Here is a 23,453-nt window from a genome sequence, read left to right as displayed (position 1 = left end):
TATAAAACGAAATAAGTTCCAAGGCCTTCAAAATATTTTGTGCAATGTTTAATCTTGTGTTATTTTACTAGCTAGATAGTGCATTTTTAGAAGTGTTGATTGTAACCTCAGCTTTAATTAGGGCTGTTATTTTTCAGTGTATGAGGTTTGTCTTTTCTGTGTTCAATTACTGTGTAACAACCAATTGTCACATATATACAGTATAGTCTATATAGAATTTCCCGTTGGGATTAATAAAGTATCTATCTATCTATCTATCTATCTATCTATCTATCTATCTATCTATCTATCTATCTATCTATCTATCTATCTATTTCCAGGTATTTACTACATGTACTGTAACATTACATACATATATATTAGCTACCAAAAGTAATTGTTTCATAGTGTAACAAAAATCTGCAAAAGTGTTATATTAATTAGCCAATTTACTAGCCAACAATGATAGTTTCAAATGTGTGTAATATTATAAAATATTGATTAGCACTTCTGTGGTGGGTTGGCACCCTGCCCGGGATTGGTTCCTGCCTTGTGCCCTGTGTTGGCTGGGATTGGCTCCAGCAGACCCCCGTGACCCTGTGTTCGGATTCAGCGGGTTGGAAAATGGATGGATGGATGGATGATTAGCACTTTCTTTCAGTTTAAATGATACAGCCAATCTGCATTTGTTTCAGTAGTAAGTACAGAAAGTGTCTTTGCCTAAGTTTTATTCTAGTAGTGATTTTTTTTAATCACAAAAAGATTTTTGCATTTAACTTTTTTAACTGACTGTTGTTTGGTTTCACAAGGAAAATTTAAGATTAGTCTGCCATTATCAAATAAAATATCTTCATTTTTATTAGCAGATGTAACTTTGGCAGGGTCTAGGCTAGGAACAACTATTGCTTATCAAATTACCTGTACTTTGCTTTAATGTCAAAATAAAAGAGAACTGCATTTATGAATGTTTTTAACATATTAAATAATTTGTAAAAACATTCTGATTTAGGAATTCTCCTTCAGACTTTCAAATTCATTAAAGTTCTGTGCTGTAGTATTATTGTAGAATCCTGAAGGTGTTATTTTTAATCAAAGTAATTAAAACATATAGGAATACGTTACATACAGTAAATATTCAGTCAATACATATATACTGTTTATCTATGGATCTATATTTGTTTGTATATATTCCATGGTGTTTTGTATTAATTTTAACTTTATTTTATTCTACAGTAACTTTACACAGTTGTTTAAATGAGTAATGTACAGTTTATAAATACATGAACTCATCCATTTGATGGATATCATTTATAATGTAAGCTTTGTATTTAATTTATGGGCAATTAGTTCTTTACATGAATGATATTAATACTGCATATTCCTTTTGTTATTGTACAGTGGTTAGAGAAGACTTGTTGGTGTACATGGCTTCTCTGAATGGCTTACTGGTCTTTGTTACTTACAGCAGATTGTACAAAGATACACATTACTAACACAGCAGTCTTACCTAACTTTTTATTCTTGGAGCGGCTATATGAATTAAATTATTTAAAAAAAACTTACCAAGTGCAACATAAGATAAACAGAGTCCCTATTTCTGGTCTCAAGGCGCTCCATATTCTGTCCAAGCTGTAGGAGTGCTGATGATGCAATCTAATTGAGAGAAGTGACACAGTTGAGATTTGGCCAAACCGTGCAGGAGCAGAGCTGACAGGAATAGTTTCTGTGCATAAAACTAATGCCTTAAATGTAAGTGTATTCACTTGCCATTTTGCTGGATTAGGCTTCTTAATTTAAACTAGATCCTTTCACATGTGTTAATCTGAGACTGTTTTATCAAAGCCTCTTTACATTATTAGATGAGGACAGTACACTTAGTTAAGAATTACTACACTTTGACCTTTAGCAGATTAAATGATTTTTACAGGTATTTGATATATATCCCTGAAACTGTTCAGTAGAAACAGAGTGCAGACTAGGAAAGTTACTTCTAAGAACAAACTTAACATACTGTCCATAACCCAACCACTCACCAAGAGAAATTCCTTCAGGTGTTCCTCGATGTTCTTGTTGTGTACAGTGAAGAGAGCAGCAGCCAATTGATTGATGGCAGTAGCGAGACAATGAATGTTATTTGCATGTCCTGTGGAAAAGGAGAAAGCCATGAAAAAGGGCTTCTTCTGTTTAACTGTTTATTATACAACCATCATGTAGTCATTATGCAGGGAAGGAGGAGAGCATACTTGAATAATAATGTTTTGTCTCATCAGCAATGCTTTAAATAGGTAAAGTCTTTTGTTACACTTCCATTTTCCTCACTTTTTAATAAGAGGAGTTATGTTTCTCCCTTTTGTAAAATAAATAATAGGTACATAAAAAAATTTCAGTTGTAATGACCGAGTTTATCTTTGTGATGGCTGTTGTGCAATTTCTGTTTTAGGTGAGAGTTCTGGCTAAACAGAACCCCTCTATGAAAACAATTTCTATAGCTGTGCCCTGTTACTGACAGGCACAATTTCTAAACTGTTCTTTAATGCTGCTTTTCTTGCAATTGACTTCTTGTATTCCTAACCTTCTGCTTGTTGTTTGTTGACTTCAATTGTGCTTATCCTTTTAGTTTTGTGGATGTGATAAATTAGCCCTGGTTTTGATTACCTTTTATTTTCAAGTTGCTTATACAATTTCAGTTTATTAATTACACCACTGCTAGTTGTGATTTCAACTTCTAGACAATTCATGAAATATGTAAAATAACATAAGGCACAATTAACAGTAATGTGCAGTGGTTTCTAGGTGAAGATTTCTTTAGTGGGTATTAAGCAATGTTTTCCCTACTATGGCATTACAGCTCTCTTTAGAAATTGCTTGTCTTGAATAATTTATGATGGAACAGATTTTCATGAAGTTCAGCTTCTGTTAAATGTATCACAGAATCAGAACAATAATATATAATGAGCTTACAATAACACACAAATACAAGTATGTTCTGAGTTCACACGAATACTATAACTGCCATATTTGTAATGATCTTGTTACGTATTTTTTATAATTTGCAATAGAAGTAAAATTTTTGTGCTTATATTAATGAAGAGCAAAAACATTTTCCCTTTCCTTTGGTTTTGCTCCTCCACAAAGAAAGAAAAAATTCAAGCACTTTAACTTTCAAAAACAATTTATGTATATTAACAAATTAAACATAACTGAATAAATTACTGTTTTACTTTTTGTATATGTAATTACTGATTTGTTAGCACCTGTATTGTCATATTTCAGTGGGGTATAGTCTTCAGCATTAAAAAAAACTATGTAAAAAAAGAAATAGTATATAGAAGGGACACAGTAAAAAGAAGTAAAAATGTATTAAATTTAGTTAGCAGTAATGAGAAGTCAATCAAAATGACACCTTTTATTGGCTAACTAAAAAGATTATAATATGCAAGCTTTCAAGGAAGTTTAGGCCCTTTCTTCAGGCAAGATGTAATTACTGAGTTGCTTCGAAAGTTTGCATATTGTAATCTTTTTAGTTAGCCAATAAAAGGCGTCATTTTGATTGACTTCTCATTACATTTAGTTAGTAGTTAATGTTAAATTTAAAAACCAGTCTACTTATACATTTAGCAATACAGTATGTGTTGCAGATAAAAGACACACAGTATTCTCAATTAGCAGGAGCCAATATAAATAAGATCCATGGCTTATCCACAATTTGGAGAGTTGATGATGCTTTTCTCTGTGGATTTAGTCTCCAGAGAGTGATATGTAGAAGTGCAGCACATTGTACCTGATTAGGCTGGCAGGGACTGAAATAGTCCCACCCAACACCTGAAGGCAGGGATTGATGTAGACCAAAGGTACATATTTTATATGGTGCACTTTAAATACAGTATTAGCTGTGCTATTTTCAAAGTCAATTGATAAAATGTTTGGTGCAGCAGATTAACAGGGACTGATGCAAAAAATAAGTATGCCATATTTAATTTCAACAAGAAACATACAATTGTAGCAGAACTGAGACCGAATTATGATAGCACAATATGGAGATTGTGACCCTGAACTGGATAAGTGGTTTACTGTATGTAGTGAAAGACTAAAATGCTGCAACTACACTCTTTCTTTTGTGTACATTTTTAAAATACTATGATTCATTTGGTCTCTTTTTAAGGTAGAACTTTAATAATTGAAGACATTGGTGACTTAGGAGCCAAATTTTAGGTGCTAATAATGACAACTTATTCATTTCATTGACCAAATTAATTCTATTACAGATTTGTAGGGGACTGGAGTTTATCCATGATAGTTATATCTGTAAATAAATTATTAAGTAATATAGGGCGTTTTATTTCTTTTGAAATTTTCTAGTATGGTGAGTTTGCTTAAATTACCAATGGCTATTATACAGTACTTAAATAAAATCTCACACTGCTCTATAAAGAGAACATTTACCTTTATTTTTATATATGTGTTAGATGTGTTTACCTATTTCACATTACAGGTTCAAGATGCACTGTAACTGTTTGCAATACAGTCTTTAATTCCAGATGGCACATAGGCAGGTTAGGTAGATAATGGTTTAGTTGTCCCAAGGGGAGCATTTTTACAGAAGCTTAATTAATAAAAAAAAAAATGGTAACACTTTAGTTTAGGTAATGCAGATTGCATCAACTACTCAACTACTTTTGTGTATCAAGACCTTAACAAACACTTCTTTGGGTTTTCATAACACTATTTGGGTCTTTGTAGCACTTACAAAGCATCAGTAAAGTGTTTATTCATGTCTCCAGTGTGACCTACTAATAAAACTTCACTTTGCAGTGGTCTCAGGTGGCTTAACTGAGACACATTTCTTTTGATATTACATAGTTAGTGTAAGACCTGTGTATCCCTCATATTAACAGGTAAATTTACTTTCATGTCAATATGCCACATTGCACAGAGATGAATAACCAACCTATTGATGTTTTTATAAGTGTTGTGAAGACCAAAATAAGAATTTGCAAAGTTCTTGTTGCATAAGAGTAAATGAATAATAGATTAGTTTTTGCAGTACCTAAACTAAAGTGCTACCAAATAAAATTTGTAACAAGAAACAACAACTGCCCTCAAATACATATGACAATTACTAGTCACAGTGAGACCTTATAAAGGTATAGCGTCATTGGTATAAAATAGCCATAGTAGAGTTTCTTGAAACACTTCTGTTGAATAGTTCATTGGTCAGAAGCACTTATTGTGTGTCAGAGAAGATGTGCAACATTGCTTATAGTAGCACTCAGTTTTATCTTCACTTATTTTTTCACTACTACTTTTGGCAGATCAAAAGGGTGTCCCATAACTGAATCTGCCTTCTTAATCAGCCTGTTGGTTTGGTGGGCCTCTCTTGAGGTGCTGTTACTGGCCGGGCACGCCACTAGTTATCACAGAGTGGTAGAACATGTAAAGGATGTCACTATTCATTTTAAAGGAATGCAGTTGCCTAAGAAAAAAAGTCACCTCTGCTCATTTTTGTATTTTTGTTCAGTGTTACTAGACCAGTCTAGCCTGTCATTGATGTGGACCCCCAAGTACTAGTAGCAATGCACCACCTCTACACCCATTCTCTGAATCGTGTCCAGGCATACAGGCTCTTTGGTGTAGTAAAAAGCAATACACCCCATTAGTCCAGAATTATTCAGAGAATGTCAGCAAGTTCATGAACTGATGTTATATTTATAGCCTGAGGTGTACAGGGTGAAGAGAAAAAGTGACAGGGCTGTTACTTGTTGTGATTGAGCATCACAAAGTGTGGCCCGAGCTTAGCCCTTAACAGGGATGGCTGAATGATGTTGAAGTATTAAGTGATTTGTTTAGAAACACAAAGTGAGTCAGACATGGATTAGACCAAAAACACTTCAGTATAAAATTTAGCACCCTAGTTGCTATACCACACTGCCAAACTTACTTGAAATAGTATTTAACTTTCAATTCAATGTATACATTTAATAAACTTCTCACCGTACTTCTTGTCAAAAGAACTCCTTTAATTCTCTCTAGTATATCTACTATAATAATGATAGCCATTATATGTGATTTATTAAGTGTGACTGAGCTTTTTATTTTTATGATTTGATGCCAGGACAGACTTCTCCACTACAGTTTATTTTATTTTTTCCATATCTCTTTCTGTCACACTATTTATTTTGTAAGGTGCTTTGTAATGTGTTTTCTGCTATATACACAAAAACATGGATTTCAGCAAAAATAAAACTAAATAACAGTCTCTTCTTACATCTTAAACACATGCACTTGAAATTAAGTTATATGTCTATATTGGCTTAATATAAATGAGTTTGAATTTGTGCATGAGTATTAGAACAATCTAGATCAGAACAGGCCATTTAGCCTAACAAAGGTTGGACCAGTTCTGTTCACTTCATTCTTCCAAAAAGGCATCAAATATAGTTTTAAAATTCTCTAAAGTTCTACTGTCTACCACACTATTTGGTCACTTATTCCATGTGTCTGTGGGTCTTGGTGTAAAGAAAAAACCCTAATGTTTGTGTGAAATGTAATGCTGTTGCTCACTTTTTCCTGGCAAAATTGTCCTCAGTTACACAGCAATTACAACATTTTTATCTCCACTACCCTTCAATATAGACTGCTTTTGCACTCCTTACATTCGTCTTAGTGCCAAGATGTGAACTTCTAAACTCCCCATCTACATTAATTACAGATATATTCGCTTTGCATTTAAAACATTGAAGTGGATGCCTGTGCTGCATGACTAAGCAACATGGACATTTTTAATACATGCATTCAAAATGGAAATTATAATTCTGTTAGTGGAATATTGAAAGCACGCTACTAAACCTTATACAGGTTTCACATTAACAAATTAAATCTCAACAAAACAAGGTCTAGCTAGGTAATCCAATGGAATTTCAGTTTGGAATAACTGATCAGATAAAAACAAGCTAGCTGTGTATGGGGGCAGAACTTCAATATTTTGATTTGAAAGCAACTGTAATTTTATTATTAAACATGGGACATAAGTATTGTAGGGTTCACAATTTACACAGCTTTACCTGCTAATCATGCACTATAATGGGCAAAAAAATTTATTGCAGAACTATTTTTAAGTACCTACTGTAGCTGGAAGCAAGCTACTGAGTAACTACTTTTTACTTTCTCGTATATGAAGTACAGGGAAAGTATTGTAATCGTCCAAAAATCTGACCTTGAGAATTTGGTGAATCTTGACGTTTAAGACCTCTCTAAGTCCAATTTACTTTCTCGTAGGGAAAGTATTGTAATCATCCAAAAATTAAATTTCACGATTTTGATAAATCTCAACGTTTTAGACGTCTGAGTCCGAAAATATTTGGAATTATGCCTGTGTGTGTTAGTGTGTGTGTGTGTGTGTGTGTGTGTAAACGTGATAACTTGAGTACGCTTTCACTTAGGTCAACCAAATTTTCTATTAACTTTTGAGCTATTTCCACTAACTGAAAGTGGTACTTTACTTTTTATTCATGCAGCTGCACAGTCCGATTTATTCAACTTCATTTTTAAAATAATTGTTCAATATAGAATTAATTTGATTTGATTTGTTGTTGATGGTTCTTTAATGCACATAATGTAAAAATATAGTCATTGTCTTGTGGTTTACTCCTCAAATATCAGTCCCCATATCTGACTATACAAGAAAGTCTAGGGGAGACCACTCCCGATTTTTAAGAAATAAAATTATTATCCCATTCATTTTCTATTTCACCTATACAGTCAGACAGTAGATCTTTATACTCATCATAGGTAAATGTATATTTTATAGCCAATCTTACTGAAATGGTACTTTTTATTGTTTGGCTGACTGATGTGAATCATACTTAAGTGGATTCATTTATTCAAAGTCAGAAACTGTTTCAATTATGGTTTCTATTTTTTCTTCTGCTTGAAGAAATATATTTTTTCACTATATCAGTCCTTTGACTAAGCATTTACCTGGAAATGACATATAAACCATTGTCTTTCTGAAAAGATCCATTCACGGGGTGTACATTGCTGCTATTAAAAACTGCATCTCATTGGCAAAATTGTTCAGATATTATTCAAGCATTACATTACCAGTAGTGAGAAGACAATGCTGGTACAGATTGAGTTGTCAGTTACATGGAAAGAACTAGTATATCTATTAAATAGCGGAGCTGTTCTTGTTTGTTGTCGGAGATGCACATTAAAGTCTCATTTATACTGAGTGCATCTGCATTGCTGCGACCACTAGGGTGCATGTGACGTAAATTTCTCCAGCAGTCCTGGTGCTTGAGCCTTTTGTCAGCAAGCATGTACCTCCTGAATTTTGTGATCATGCAGACCAGTGTGCATCTTGTGAATCAACTGCACATGCGCTAGACAAGAAAACACAAGCTTGTTCAAGGAACAATTTAGTGAAGTGATTTAGTGCTACCTGCACCTGTATAATCCAACATTAAATTCATACAGTGATAGCCAAATGTGCACAAATTCATGGTGAGAAATTGCCCAGACCCTGAGCAAAAGTGAAAGTTTGTACAGGTAGAAGTGGAAATATCTTTGAGATTGATATGTAAAGGCAAACAAGAAACTTTAAGGGACTCTGTACTTGTACTATAAAGAGCTCTCTGTGACTGAAAATAAATGGGCTTTTAGAAAATGATCTGTTAGCAGTGGTGTCTGTTCCTCTTTTTTTAATATTCGAAATATCCAGAATTTTAATATTCTGGACGGAATTACCCAAAGTATACTAAAAACATGAAGAGGAAACAAAAGGGAGAGGAACACTTAAAGATCTGCTGAACTGTAGGTCAGCATCAAGTTCACAGTATGACTTGATAAGCCATGGTCTCCAGGTGTAGCATCCAAGTCAGCCTTCAGTGAATGTGGGAGTGCCACTTCTGAGTGGCAAATTCAAACAAAGAAGTGCCTCATCTCCATCAGCAACCAACATAAACACCACCTGTGTTTCAGTATCATTGCCACCAACTGGTTAAATAAGGCTACCAGAGCACAGTGCAGAATACTGAATGGATGAGGATCCTGAGTTGAGATTAGTTATTATCAAACTCAGGATGGATATACTGTAAAAGCAGTACACAGTAGAAGAGACAAACTGAGTCTTGATATTAAGGTTCAGGATGTACATTTAAGCAATAATTTTGACACTGAAAGAAAATCTACCAAAAAATGAAAGAAATTATAGAGAAAACAATTTGCAAATTTGACAATAAAATCAAAATATTTGGGCATCACCTGGAAGAAGTAAAGCACATGCTCACAACACACATTGAGGAAGTGGACAGAAATGGTGTTCTGCTGCCGAAAAAAGAATTCCCTACAATGCAAATGCAACAAACAAACTGTTGATATTTGAAGGACAGATATAGGAGAAAAAACATCTGGATTGAAGGATTACCCAAGAAATTTGTAGCAGAATTTTTTTTTTCATAAATACTTGGAGAGTACTTTAAAGCTAACTCTGAGATCTTGACTGCTTATTGCCTGCATAGATCAAATGCCTTATAGTTAGATTTGATAAATGACAGGATAAAGAAAACTCGATATTGCACCTCAGACAGAAGGAGACACAAGCTAAAGAGTTTTTCAATAAAATAGAAAATCAGCGCTCAATTTTTTAAGGGCATAAGAACTTGATAGACCTCTGACACTCTCGCAAATACAGAATGTGATTAACGCAATCCAAGATTGGAAAGCTGCACACCAAGATGACTACTCAGCGTAATTTTATCAAACATTTTCAGTTAAGTTAGTTCCATTAATATTAACAACATAAAATTACACAAGTAACCCTAATCACATGTACAAACACAATAAATGCCTGGAAATTGTCAAAAATCCATGAATTTAAATGACCTAGCTTGAAAAAGAAAACAAATCTTGTTATACATCTTTATATACTCTGTTCTGTGCTCCAGTCAATACCTGCAATCCAGTTTTCCATCTTTTACTTCGAATTTAAAACAAATGTAGGTTGCAATTTAAGGTAGAGAAAAACTCTTTATCTGTTGCTCCTATACACGATAATCACGTTTCTCAAGCGTATTTAACCTATGAAAAATGTCACAGATTAAGACACTTGGAGATCTGTATACAATGTATTTTCATCTTAGGAACAATTATGTTCCAAATTCAATGTTGCAGCTACAGAATTTTTCTTTTATATATAAATTTGAAACTTTGTTAAAAAACACCCAGTTTTCAACATCTAACACCATATATATTCCAGAGGCAACAGAAAAAAACCTTTCAATTAACATCACAGATAAAGGAGTGGAACTCAACCATCCATTGAATACACTGCTCTAGCTCAGTATTTTCCTAGCATTCCATGATTGAACTGAAAACTTGTAATTGAACACATTTATGTCATTTGAAATTGTCTAAAATGTATCCGGGGCAAGATTCAACTTGCATGTGTTGCAATCTGGCTTCCGCATTCTACACCAAATGTTTTGGGAATGCATTAAATTAACATAATTCTGGACACAAATCTTTACATACTTCTTAGACAGCTTTGATGTCACTCTTATTCCTAATTCATTAATAGCAACATTTAGTGTACTGTCAGAAGGCATTAAGTGCATAGGGATAAATCAGCTTTAATAGGCTTTACCTCACTACTGCCATATTGGCCTATATTAACTGAAAGAATCCCAACCCACCTTCTTTAACTCAGTGGGTAATCAACTTTCTATATTATTTCATATTGGAAAAAATAAATTTTCTCATAGAGGATATGTCCAAAATGTATTACTATGACTAGAATAATTATGCCAGGCCTGTCATTGATTCTGATATGTTATTAATTGTTCTATTTTGTATACTGTATAAAAAAAAAAAAAGTTTATTTTTCTGCTTGCGTTTCTCTTCTTTTTCTCTTTTCCTTGGGTGGAGGTTTGTATTTCTATTTTTCTCCTCTGTTTTCTCTCAATTAATTTTGAAGTAAATTGTTTTATCTGTTAAATCAATAAATAAACCCTCAGTAAAAGAAATCCCCCCTTGCAAATGAAGAAATGTTGTCTTTTTCCTGTCAGTTAGGAAAGTTCAGTAAGCTTCTAGTGAAGGAATTGTTCAATATAGTGAACTACTGTATATTAAGACATAACACATTTCCTTGAATGTACCTTATTCAGTCTTTTATGCCATTGTCATGAGCTTGTAATATAATAGATATGAGCAGGAAGTGTTGGTGTCATTTTTTTGGAACTTTTGGTGTCATTTTATTTTCTCTGGTTAGTGGTATAATTCTGGTATAAATTATACAAATACAATTTGAGTTACTTTCAATGTGGTGCTCATAACATTCTATAATTATACATCCATCTATTTTCTATATTTTCATAACACTGCTATGTAGTGTTTTCCAATATTAATGAAAATGTTCACCTGATAAAAGTGTATATTATTAATGTGTGATAATTAGGTTACATACCTCCATGCTCCCGGCTGTATAATGACCCTTGATCCATGGCCAAGTTAGGTAAAGATACAGCAATGTAGACAAATAAAAGACATGCCAGCTTGTATTCTTCATCAGCAGATGACATTTCTACACAGGAGTAAATAACATACTAGTTATACTAGTTATTTGCTGTTTTCAAATTAAACATGAATAATCATTGAGTGACATTAAGGGTGCCAAATATCCGTACTATTAAATAAAGCATTTTCTAAAATGAATGTGAGTTATTCTACAGCAGAATTCCTAATAATTGTGAAAGAAACAGTGAAAGGTATTTTCTAATAAATAGATACATTACTGAAAAGTATGGAAAAGTCTAGTTAAGAGATGATTTTTGAACAGTATGCCATTAATAGTTAGCCAGAATGAAAACCTACGTACATACACATTCTGCATCCCATCAAATTTTAAATTTGAGACCTGTCTGTAAAATTTGTAACATTAGGGTTCACGTTTATACCTGTCCTCATGCCTCTGAGTGCATTGACCAGTGCTGGATCAATTTCACAGGGAATCCCAGCTGCTGATGTTAACTCAAACACGCTTAGGGTGACCTACAATGGAAAGAATGGCATGTGAAGAAGCAATTAGAAACAAACCAGATGATTTCCTTGATTTAAAATGGAAATCAATTTATTTGTTTAAATAACAAAAAGGGCCAATTGCTTGGAAGCCAAAGAGTACAGTTGTTTCAAAATAAAATCAGAATGCAAGAATTTCCAGATTACTTTACAGCATTTATCAAATATTATTAGAGGAATTTTGCTTACTATTGAACATTTTATGAAAAGAAACTCTAATGACTTATTTTTAATGTTTAAAGTTTAAAGATTAATTTAAAGGAGCTCCACATACAAGGCTGGGGTTGTTGGATGCTATTGTAACTAGAAGTGTGATATATGTCCATATAATGTAACTTATAAGTAAATATACTGTATTAGCTTTTGATTTAATGCCCATTTTGCAATGCTGGTCTGCTTAGAATTCCAAGAACAAAAAAAACTGCTGTTGAAGGCACAGCCATCACCTTTAGGTCCCCAAACTCTTCCCCTTTAAATAATGAATTAAAACTTTTTTTTAAATATAGCATACCCTTATTAAACAAGCTGAGACTGTTCATACAACTTTTCAATAAATATCAGTTTTGACTGAGATATTAATTAGTTGGGGCGGCACATTGGTGTCATGGTAATGCTGCTTCCTTGCACTGAGGAGACCAGGTTTCACATCATGAGTCCTCCTTGGATGGAAATCACATGTTTTCCTTCTAGCCATGTAGGTGTCCTCCAGGGTGCCCTATATATATCCATCCATCCATTTTCCAACCCGCTGAATCCGAACACAGGGTCAGGGTCACGGGGGTCTGCTGGAGCCAATCCCAGCCAACACAGGGCACAAGGCAGGAACCAATCCTGGGCAGGGTGCCAACCCACCGCAGTGTATATATATATATATATATATATATATATATATATATATATATATATATATATATATATATATATATTATATATATATATATATATATATATATATATATATATATATATATATATATATATATATATATATATATAAAATATAGTCAAATGTAATGCCGTCAGAAGGAAGGACCAATGGTCTCTGATATAGACACATACAAGTTCCACTAGACACATGTTTAACTGGGAAACTGTGAAAATAAAATTGAGGGTCAACACTAAGAGTGCCAGAGAGCTGGCTAATACGTGGCTGTCTAATGAAAATGTCATTAACAGAAACTTGCACCCAGCATATGCTGGCTTAAAAAGAGGAACATCCAAATAAGAAAAAAGACTTTAGGACCAACACCTTCCGAACCCCCCCTTATTAAAACCCCCTTTTAACCCCCTCACTTGCTATACATTGCCTTTGATTCCTATATGCCTAATCTTTTTCCTCTGATGATGACACCTGGTAGGTTATCGAAAGCTTAGGAATAAAAAATGTGAATTTCCCCTTGGGATTAATAAAGTATCTATCTATCTATCTATCTATCTATCTATCTATCTATCTATCTATCTATCTATCTATCTATCTATCTATCTATCTATCTATCTATCTATCTATCTATCTATCTATCTATCTATCTTATCTAAAAACACAATTTTAAGATATGTGATTCATTTTCTCCCTCTGTGGATCACTAGCTACAAATATGCAAACTGTATACATATATATGTATGTATGTATGTATATGTACAAACGTGTGTATATATATATACGTGTGTGTGTGCATATATATACACACTGTTTGTGTGTATGTATATTCCTAGGCATATCCTGCATTGTGTTTTAGGATGAGCACGCACTCTATCCATGGTTGGTTCTTGTCTTGCAAATGATGCTGCCACAATATACTATGGGCCATCATTTCTTTATCTTGATTTTCAAAAGGGTTTTGATAATGTACCACATGAAATATTAGTGATGAAACTGAAAGAAGTGGAAGATCAGGGCACCATTTGTAGATGGGTGCAAAATTGACTCAAACACGAGGAAGCAAAGGGTAATGGTGAGGAGAAACTTTTTCAGAATTAGGTAATGTTAAAAGTAGTGTCCCTCAGGTATCAGTGCTGTAACTGCTGCTCTTTTTATTATATATAAATGATCTAGACAAGAATATAATCAATAAGCTGGTTAAGTTTGCAGATGATACCAAACTTGGAGGGCACATAATGCTGAATCAGCTAAATTGTTACAGAGGGACTCGAGGGACTTGGACGGCATACAGGCTTGGAAAGTTTTGTGGCATATTAAATTTTATTTAAGTAAATGTAAAGTATGACTTGTAGGAAGTAAAATTGTTATATTTTTTATATGAATACAAGATGGAATATCTGAAAGGTGAAAGTACACAACATGAGAAGGACCTAGGAGTCCTAGTGGACTCATAACTATCTACATCCAGGCAGTGTACAGAAGCAGTCAAGGAAGCTAATAGGATGTTAGGTTATATAGTGCCCTGCTGTGTGGAGTACAAGTCAAAAGAGATTAAGCTTAAGTTGTGAGGCGTCACCTGAAATATAGTTTTGGTCTCCATATTACTAAAGGCATAGCAGTGCTAGAATAGGTCTAGAGAAGAACAACTAGGCTCATTCCAGTTGTGAGGAATATGAACTATAAGGAGAGACTGAAGGAGTTGTACCTTTTCAGTTTAAGAAAATGGAACTTAAGATGGAACATGATTGAAGAGTTTAAAATGAATGGAATTAGTACCACAGGTCCCAGGTGTAACTTTAAAATAAATAAGAACATGAGGACATGTCTGGAAGCTTTGTAATGGCACACTTCACACAAATGTTAGAAAGGTTTTCTTCTGGAAACAAAGAACCATAAACACATGGATTAAATTACTAAGTATTGTGGTTGAGAGCAGGAGCATGGCCAAGTTAGGGACCTATCTATCTATCTATCTATCTATCTATCTATCTATCTATCTATCTATCTATCTATCTATCTATCTATCTATCTATCTATCTATCTATCTATCTATCTATCTATCTATCTATCTATCTATCTATCTATCTATCTACAAATCGATGTTATTTTGGACAATCTAAGTAAATTGGATGGACAAGCTTTTTGGGGTGAATGCCCTGTTCTTATTACACTGTTTCTAATGTTCTCATGATCTTCAAATTGGGCTCATTAGGTTTGTTAAGTGAATAAAGGGGTGGATAGATGTTGCTCAGTATTTTTTTTTTGTTCAACATTTTTTTTTAACGTTTTCTGGGGTGTTATTTTGCAGTAGACTATAGGATTCTGAACATATAAGTGGAGGTGCCCTTTATAAAAATAAACTGAAATTGATATTTTTTGATTTTATAAAACTGCCCCTGATATTGGATGTTTTGTTAATTAAGACTGAATGAACTGAGGCAATTTTGCTTTTATATGTTAAGATTTATACTGTGCTTAAAATTATCGTTTATGTCCAAAGTTTACTCTGCATATCTTTATTTAAAAAAGCTCAAAATTTTATTTTCAACTTTTAATGTCCTAAATTTTATTGCATGTAATGTTTTTTTCCTAAGTAGTTTTAACAAGAGTGTGTCCATTTTTCATTTGAACATTCTTGAAATTACCACTACAGTTATGACTAAATTTATGTAACCTACAGCTTTTTGATGTATCACAGTATATTTTTTAACATTTTTTTAAAGTTTTAGCCTTTTGCATAATTTTGTAAACATGTTGTAATAAGTTATGACTTATATAAATTCCTTTAAGCATATGTAGTACCTACTTATCTTTGACAAAATGAAGTCTCTTCTAAAACTTTCAAAAAGAAAAACAATAATAGTAAGAAAACAGATTACTGCAAATAGATGTCATAAAACAAAAGATATAAAATAGGATAGATTTACAAACCTTGATGTCAGTATCTGGAGTTATTAAATCCTGCAGACATTCAATGGGTCCCATGATGAAAGGGCAATGTCTGTGCATCACCTGAATAAATGAGAAACATGACTTAGTGAAATGCATTATCTTTTATTTCCTTCAGAATATAAATATTGTCATTGAAAACTCTGGATTTTTTTTATTATTCCTAGTGTTTGTCTCTTTTTTTTTGCAGAGAAGTTTTTTATTCCTATTATTAGTTATTTCTTTTACCATTTTTCTCTTTTTTCATATATTGTACTTCCACCACCAAGAATTACATTTCATGAATCAAGTTATTTAAATTCTTTAAAAAAATCTTAAATCATTCCCACAAATACCTAATTTCTGGAACCCCTTCAAAAGCATTTCCTAGATACCTACTGTATGCTTCAAACTAGGCATTGCAGTGCATTAAAGTACACTTTCAGAGAACTGAAATGCATACGCACATCTCTCATCGCTTCTTGTGTCATGTTGCGGAAAGACAAAATCACTCCAATTATCACCATTCTTTTTAGAATATTATCAGCCGCTGCAAAGAAGAGCAAAAGGTTATTACTTTTAAATGTTCAGTGGTCCAAATATAGTGCTCTGCTTATGGTAAATATAGTATCTGCAGTTTTACTTAATTTTACCACTGTTTAAAAATTAACAACTATAAAGTACAATCTGTGAGTTGGCAGCAGCTAACATACCACTTACTTACTGCACACTTGTTCCATTCCTTCTTCTGAAGCTCTCTGATGATATTTTGATCTAATAGTAGATATTGTACAATATGTTTTTGGAAGACATTTACATCTTGTTTTTCAGGTAGGATGTTTTATGTCTTAGTCAGTCCACATCAGCTATGAGCCATGAATATGAAAATAAATAAATGTATTCCTAGTAACTTTAAAATTCTGCATTGACATTAACATTTATTTGTCCAAGACTGCACATTTTACAGATTGCATTGTTTACAGATTGCTAACAGGGGCATTCATAAAACAATGCAAAAATCTTTGCTACTCATCTAACCTTTTGCAGTACTAATCTAGTAGTTAATTACATAAAATGCACTGAACACTTGATTTGAACAAAATATTGCCTTTGCTTTTTCTGAACTAGCGATAGTTCACCTTACATTTCATCCCACTATTGCTTCCAAAGAGATGTAGTTCTTTGTAATTACATACAATTAGTTTGACACGCAGCTAGTAACACTGTGTATTTTTTGCGTTCCTTATCAAAGTTATTAAAAGAATGCTATCTTTTCCTGCTACCAACGCCATGATGCTCCACATTTACAGTATCACTATCTGACTACATACTAATGTTGGTCAGTACGTAATCTTCTTGAGCATCTAGATGGTTGCTCGATGTAGCGCAAAGCAATTTATTATGACGCAAGTAACTGTTTGTGAAATAAGGAATGGGCTCCTTCAGAAATAACGGCACCAATTTATTTTTGTGTTGCAAAAAATGCCTCAATGGACTTTAACAGGCCTGTTTATTTGACAGTCTCCCAGCTTTGACTAAGAAGACAACAAAAAACTCCCAAAAAATTTTGCAAGAAAAGGCAATTCAAATAAAGAACCTGCCCTTCCAGGTAGGCTGGGGGTGCACCGGGTGTCAAAACATGGAGTTGACACAACACAAAAAACAGAATATAATTAGCCCTTTTCTCAGAGCTAGACAGCCAACCTATCATAGCTGCCTCAGAAATACAATATTATAATTTGTTCTTGCACAGTGCTCTTCGGGCGCCACGGTGGCGCAGTGGTAACGCTGCTGCCTCGCAGTAAGGAGACCTGGGTTTGCTTCCCGGGTCCTCCCTGCGTGGAGTTTTCATGTTCTCCCCATGTCTGCGTAGGTTTCCTCCGGGTGCTCTGGTTTCCTCCCACAGTCCAAAGACATGCAGGTTAGGTGCATTGGCGATCCTAAATTGTCCTGTGTGTGTGTGTGTCCTGTGGTGGGCTGGCGCCCTGCCTGAGATTTGTCCCTGCCTTGCGCCCTGTGCTGGCTTTGGATTGGCTCCAGCAGACCCCCATGACCCTGTGTTAGGATATAATGGGTTGGACAATGACTGACTGACTGACAGCGCTCCTCACCAAGTGGAGTAATAAACTTTTAGATTTATCTAAAAGATAAAAATGTAACTAATAAGATGCTTAAACTTTGAGAATTCACCAAACTACAGTGGCAGGGAAAACGTGTGTGAACCCTATGGAAATAACGATATTTGTGTAAAAAATTTGTCTTAAAATATGATCCGATATTCATCTACAGTATGTTACAACAACGAACAAACACAGTCTGGTATAACTATCCATCCATCCATTATCCAACCCGCTATATCCTAACTACAGGGTCAAGGGGGTCTGCTGGAGCTACCAACCTACAAATTACATATTTAAATATATAATTTAAACATTCACTGTGTAGGGTGGAAAGATTATGTAATGTGATTACTATGTGAACCCCAAGGCTGAGGACTTCAACAAAAGATAAGTAGATTTGAAATAACAAACACTAAATAAATTTTTTTAGAAATATCCCAAAACTTGGACACAGGAAAAAGGGCGCTGCCATGTTTTATAATGTCAGTATGATGACATCACACTATAAAACTTCCTGTAGTCACGTAATGGTAATGAACCTCAACTTCCACAACAAAGAAGTCACAAAATGGTAGCACCCTGAGCCAGGAAAATAATGTGGTAAAATTGTAAACAAAATAATGTTAAAAATGAATCATTTTATGAAAAACAAAACAATACGCAAATAGAACAATTAAATGGGTACTGGGTGACGTGGATAAAATTCAGATTCACTTCAGTAATAATGATAGATAGAATTACACAGTTTATACCCAGAAAATAAAAATGGGGTGTCTGAATCTCTAAAGTTAATTATTCAGTGTAATCGGCTGTTTTAGAGATATTGAACAGACCTGTGAGACATAAACAGGTAATGAGAGTGTGCCTGGAATAACTAACAGATGCCTCTGATTGTAATGAGCTCATTTCTCAAATGAGGAAAAGTTTCTTCTTTATCTATGGAGAGATCAATGACATGCATTCTGAATGGTTACTGTCAAAAACCTCAGTGGTTAAGGCAGTAGAAAGAAACTGTGGCCAAATGATTGTTGGTACCTGTTATGGTAGCAAACCTAGGATCCATTGGTGGAAAAGTTTTTAATGTGAAGACAGAGGTCTTTATTGCAGTGTTAGCTGGAAGAGCTCCAGATCTGAAAGACGGATGCCAGCAAGCCAAAAAAGCAGTGGCTGTAACAGTGGCCAACACAAAGTCCATGTGTGGGCAGAGTTTAGTGAGGCCACAGACAATCACTTGTGAACAGCATAAAAACAGGTATGGAAAACTTTTCAGTAACTCAGGACGGCAGAACATTGCTTGTGCTTTTTACAACAAAGATTGGGAAACCCTGACTGATATGAAAGATATAATTGAGGAGGAAAGAAAAAACTCAAAGAATTTGCCCTTCTGGGAGGCAGTACTGCTGGAAGGAATTGGGGTGGAGCATGTCATTGAGCTTGCAGTAATTTTAAAGCTTCAAAGTATTAAACATATGTGTATATAACCAAACATATGGTGAGAGAGCCTAACAGACTTCTTTAATATACTGTGTGGAAAGCAGGAATAGTGCTTTGGATGGAGGTAATGCCAATTAATTTCTTGACTGTGGAACAGTAGGTCAACTACTTTTTCAAAGATATTTGAGAGGTCAAAAGAGTTTGCCAATCCTGTCTGCATGTGCTTTATGGACTTGTTGAAGGGTTATGACTGTGTACCCTGTGATATCTTGTAGAAACCCCATAAGTATAAGGGGTTTTGGGGCTGCTACTGTGCAACTCAATCTCTGTATTTGAAGATCTAGAGTTGTATTTGCATACTAGGCTTTGTGTCTAGTCTGTTCATGTGTGCCTTGGACTCCACCAAATTGCATCTTCTGTCCTCTCCACTGGCAAGTGGTCATGAATACAAAACTCTTTGCTAATGTTTCAGTTCACAGTCTTAGATTGTTGACAACCTCCAGCTAACTCTTCTTGTGCATTAGTTTACTCCATCATTATCTGTAGATTTAAACAGATATGAATGTCCCTTCACCTTGTATACATGCAATTTACAACAACTGATTATCTTTCCTTCTGTGTATATTCCTAATTTACCCAATAGCGGTTCACTCATAGGGTGCTTTATAAACAACGCTTTAGGCTACTCCTCAGTGATCCCCAGGACTTAATAATATGTCCTACTGTGGCAGACTCAGAGAATTGAATCTGTTTAGTCTCAAGCAGAGGAGACTACATAGAGACCTCATTCAGATCTTCAAAACCATCAAAGACATTGATGAAGTAGGTCCTGCCAAATTCTTTTATCTTAATGCTGTATCATGTACTTGAGGACACCAGTGAAAATTAAGTGAAAGTGCATTTAAGAAAGAAGTCAGGAAGTATTTCTTTATACAAAGAGTTCTGGATAATCAGGAACAAACTATCTGGACATTGAGTTGAAGCTGAAATCTTGGCAACCTTTTACAAGGATCTGGATGAGATATTGGGACAGCTTACCTATTGGTTAAGCAAATAAGTGACAGAATGGTCTCTTCCGATTTGTTACATTTCTTTTAATAATGATGATAAAAATAATAAATATTAATATTCATTTTTTGTTCCTTCTAAATTGGCCCTAGTGTGTGCTTGGTGTGTGGGTGTGTTTGTGTGTGTCCTGCGTTGAGTTGGCACCCTGCCTGGGATTGGTTCCTGCCTTGTACCCTGTGTTGGCTGGGATTGGCTCCAGCAGACCCCTGTGACCCTGTGTTTGGATTCAGCGGGTTGGAAAATGGATGGATGGATGGATTTTTTGTTCCTAATTCCTACAAATGTCCTGCTGTATCTTTCAAAGTGGGCTCTATCAAGTGACCAGCCGGTAATGCAGTCAGTCAGTCAGTCATCTTCCAGCAAGCTATATACTAACACAGGATCACAGGGGTCCGCTGGAGCCAATCCCAGCCAGCACAGGGCACAAGGCATAAACAAATCCTGGGCAGGGCGCCAGCCCACCACAGCTGGTGATGCAGATTTGTAAAATAAGCATTGTTATTTAGCTAAGCATTCTTTTCCACTTACCAGGCAACTTTTTGAGTAATGCAGCCATTTGGTCTGACTTATCAAAGTTGGATCTTATCTGCACCAGAGCATCCATGTTCTCAATGACCAGTTTCTGAAAATGAACCGTTTATGTTTCATTTAATATACAAGGAAATTTTACATTGTCTTCCAGCCATTGCAATATGTTTCTGAGCATAAACTGTTTTATTGTAATGATGTTGGACAATGAATGGCAAATCATTTAGAAAAAATCCAACTGTGGTATATCTAAGCATAAATGTACTTTTTATTGCTGACAGGAAATCATTGATTCATAGAATATGAAGGTTTTTATATTCTAAAAAAAATACTTGTATAGAGGTAATCATTACTTACTATTCTATAAATGAACAAGTGCCACTCAGTTTTGAATTCAGTTTTATTATTCTTATCAGGTGCTATATGGTCATGCAATAGGAGCATTTTGACCCCATCCACTGGGGAAATGCGATCACAAACAGCCTCTCTGTTCTCAACTGATGACCAGAGGTTGACATCACTTCCAGTTTAGTCAAGGAGGTCCCACCTCTTCTGCAATGATGTTACCAGGCGTTTATGTTCACTACTGGATCCCCTTCAGGGAACAACAGAGAGCCTGAGAGAGGCTCTGACGGAAAACATGAAACAAGGTCCCAAACATTACATTGGGTCCTAGCTGGTCCCCAACCGTTTATCTATCTTCCAGTTGTCTTTTATTTATACAGGTAACTATTTTTTCTGATAACATTCATCATTATGGTTTTTGTAGTTACTGTTTGACATGCTTAACATAGATTTTCATTTAATTGTCCACTTTTGAGTTGCACTGCCAAATCTAAATAAGAAGCAAGCATCTCCAAGTGATTTTACAGTCTTGGATGAAAGTGGTTATTAAGTGATTTTTCCCAATGAGGAAGGAACCAGTAATCCATTATTGCTCAGTTTACTGACAAGGACCAATTAAAAGCAACTGGAAGGACCAGAAGATGAAACTCAATATCTGAGGAATCAAAATTAAGGCTCTTGTAAAATCTTTGTATCCACAAACTTGGACCAGTTTGACGCAGCACTGGCTTATATATTGTTGCACCGAATGTGTTACACTGCTCAACTTTTGGATTCAGATCTCCTCACCAGAAGACATCACATCATAGCCATGGTTACTCAAAATGGTGACATTGAGTAAAACCCAAAGTGACATTGTAAAACATTTTAAAACTAAATAATACATAATTTTAACCAATCTTAAACAGAAATATATAAATAAAACAATGTTTCATTTGCATTATCTTTAACTCAATTTGTGGTTCTCATTGCACATGACTGATTTTTCATATATGACATCTTTTCAAATTTGTATTTTCTGTGCTGTTCCCTAAAGCTTCTACATCTTCAGAGGTTCAGATGCTATAGTTTAAGGGTCTGGTGATGGAAAAAGAAAACTAGAACAGCAAATTATTAAATGAAAATTTACAACCAGACAGTGGATTACATTTACAGTAGCTAAAACTACGGACAAATGCAAAAGTTCTGATGAGAAGCCTCACCTTAAGCTCAGCAATTTGAGAGGTGATGTGCCACATAAGATTTTCCCTCAGGAACAACACTCCATAGGGCCCAATCAGTTCAGCTAGTGCCTGCATTTCTGCCAGGATAAGAAAACACACATGAGTTCTCAGGTTAATCCTCTATATTTTTTGACAAGCTTTTTTGCTTGTTTAATCGGATCAGTCATACAACAAAGCAGATTCACCAGATATGTCAGTGTACTCTTGAGCGCTGAAGCTTTGTTGTTGTTCAGTTGGCTGATTCATGAAGGTCTGCATTGTAGGTGAGTGAGTAATCATCCCACTACTAGCCTGACGCAAAAGACCCTCCAAATACCTGCAATTGAAGAAAAGACATAATAAAGTGGAAAAAATAGGTTGCAATTGTTATGAAATTATTTCCTTTACTAACATCTTTTTTAAAGACAAATGATGAGTTAGATCTTCCCTGCCCCACAATAAACACCTTTTTCCAGATTTCTTCTAAGGTTTTTGATTTTCTGAAATCAGGTAGCTGTGACAATATAAATATGGCTCCAAGCCATTTATTCAAATCCCTCAGTGGTTGAAAAAACTTTAATCAAAATTTAATTAAATTGTAAGTTAGCTTCTTTTTAAGTAAGTCCTAGTGGTAGGATTTCCTTTCTGGTTGTGACTTTCTTTCATCCCTGACTAGAAGTCTTTTTCTTGTCATTTGATCCATTTTGCCTGGTTTAGTTTGTCTTCTTCATTTCATCCTTTTGCTTCTGTTCAAGATCACGTCCTGCTTAGTGATTATCTTCCCAGATCATTTTATCTTACAATTAATCCTCATACACCTGAAAGAGTCCTTAACAGAAGATATACTGTATTTCTTTTGATTTATATCTTGAACATTATGCTTTGCACATGCCATTT

At 34.7% G+C, this 23,453-nt stretch overlaps 1 protein-coding gene across 1 annotated transcript in view; it reads right to left on the bottom strand.

Moving 5' to 3' along the window:
* nckap1l (NCK associated protein 1 like) overlaps positions 1-23,453 on the bottom strand; it is a 90,663-nt gene that overhangs the window by 2,602 nt on the left and 64,608 nt on the right. Inside the window, exons 22-30 of the mRNA XM_051925028.1 lie at positions 22,763-22,893; positions 22,557-22,654; positions 21,010-21,103; positions 16,327-16,409; positions 15,863-15,943; positions 11,931-12,024; positions 11,441-11,557; positions 2,013-2,122; positions 1,543-1,632 (exon numbers count right to left, since the gene is read on the bottom strand). Of these exons, the coding sequence (XP_051780988.1) occupies positions 1,543-1,632; positions 2,013-2,122; positions 11,441-11,557; positions 11,931-12,024; positions 15,863-15,943; positions 16,327-16,409; positions 21,010-21,103; positions 22,557-22,654; positions 22,763-22,893 (898 nt within the window). The remainder of the gene's footprint in view (positions 1-1,542; positions 1,633-2,012; positions 2,123-11,440; positions 11,558-11,930; positions 12,025-15,862; positions 15,944-16,326; positions 16,410-21,009; positions 21,104-22,556; positions 22,655-22,762; positions 22,894-23,453) is intronic.

The sequence above is a fragment of the Erpetoichthys calabaricus genome, chromosome 3 (assembly GCF_900747795.2).
Source record: "Erpetoichthys calabaricus chromosome 3, fErpCal1.3, whole genome shotgun sequence".
Taxonomy (NCBI): domain Eukaryota; kingdom Metazoa; phylum Chordata; class Cladistia; order Polypteriformes; family Polypteridae; genus Erpetoichthys; species Erpetoichthys calabaricus.
Note: the sequence above shows the minus strand (reverse complement) of the source record. Positions and strands in the feature narration are given on the sequence as shown.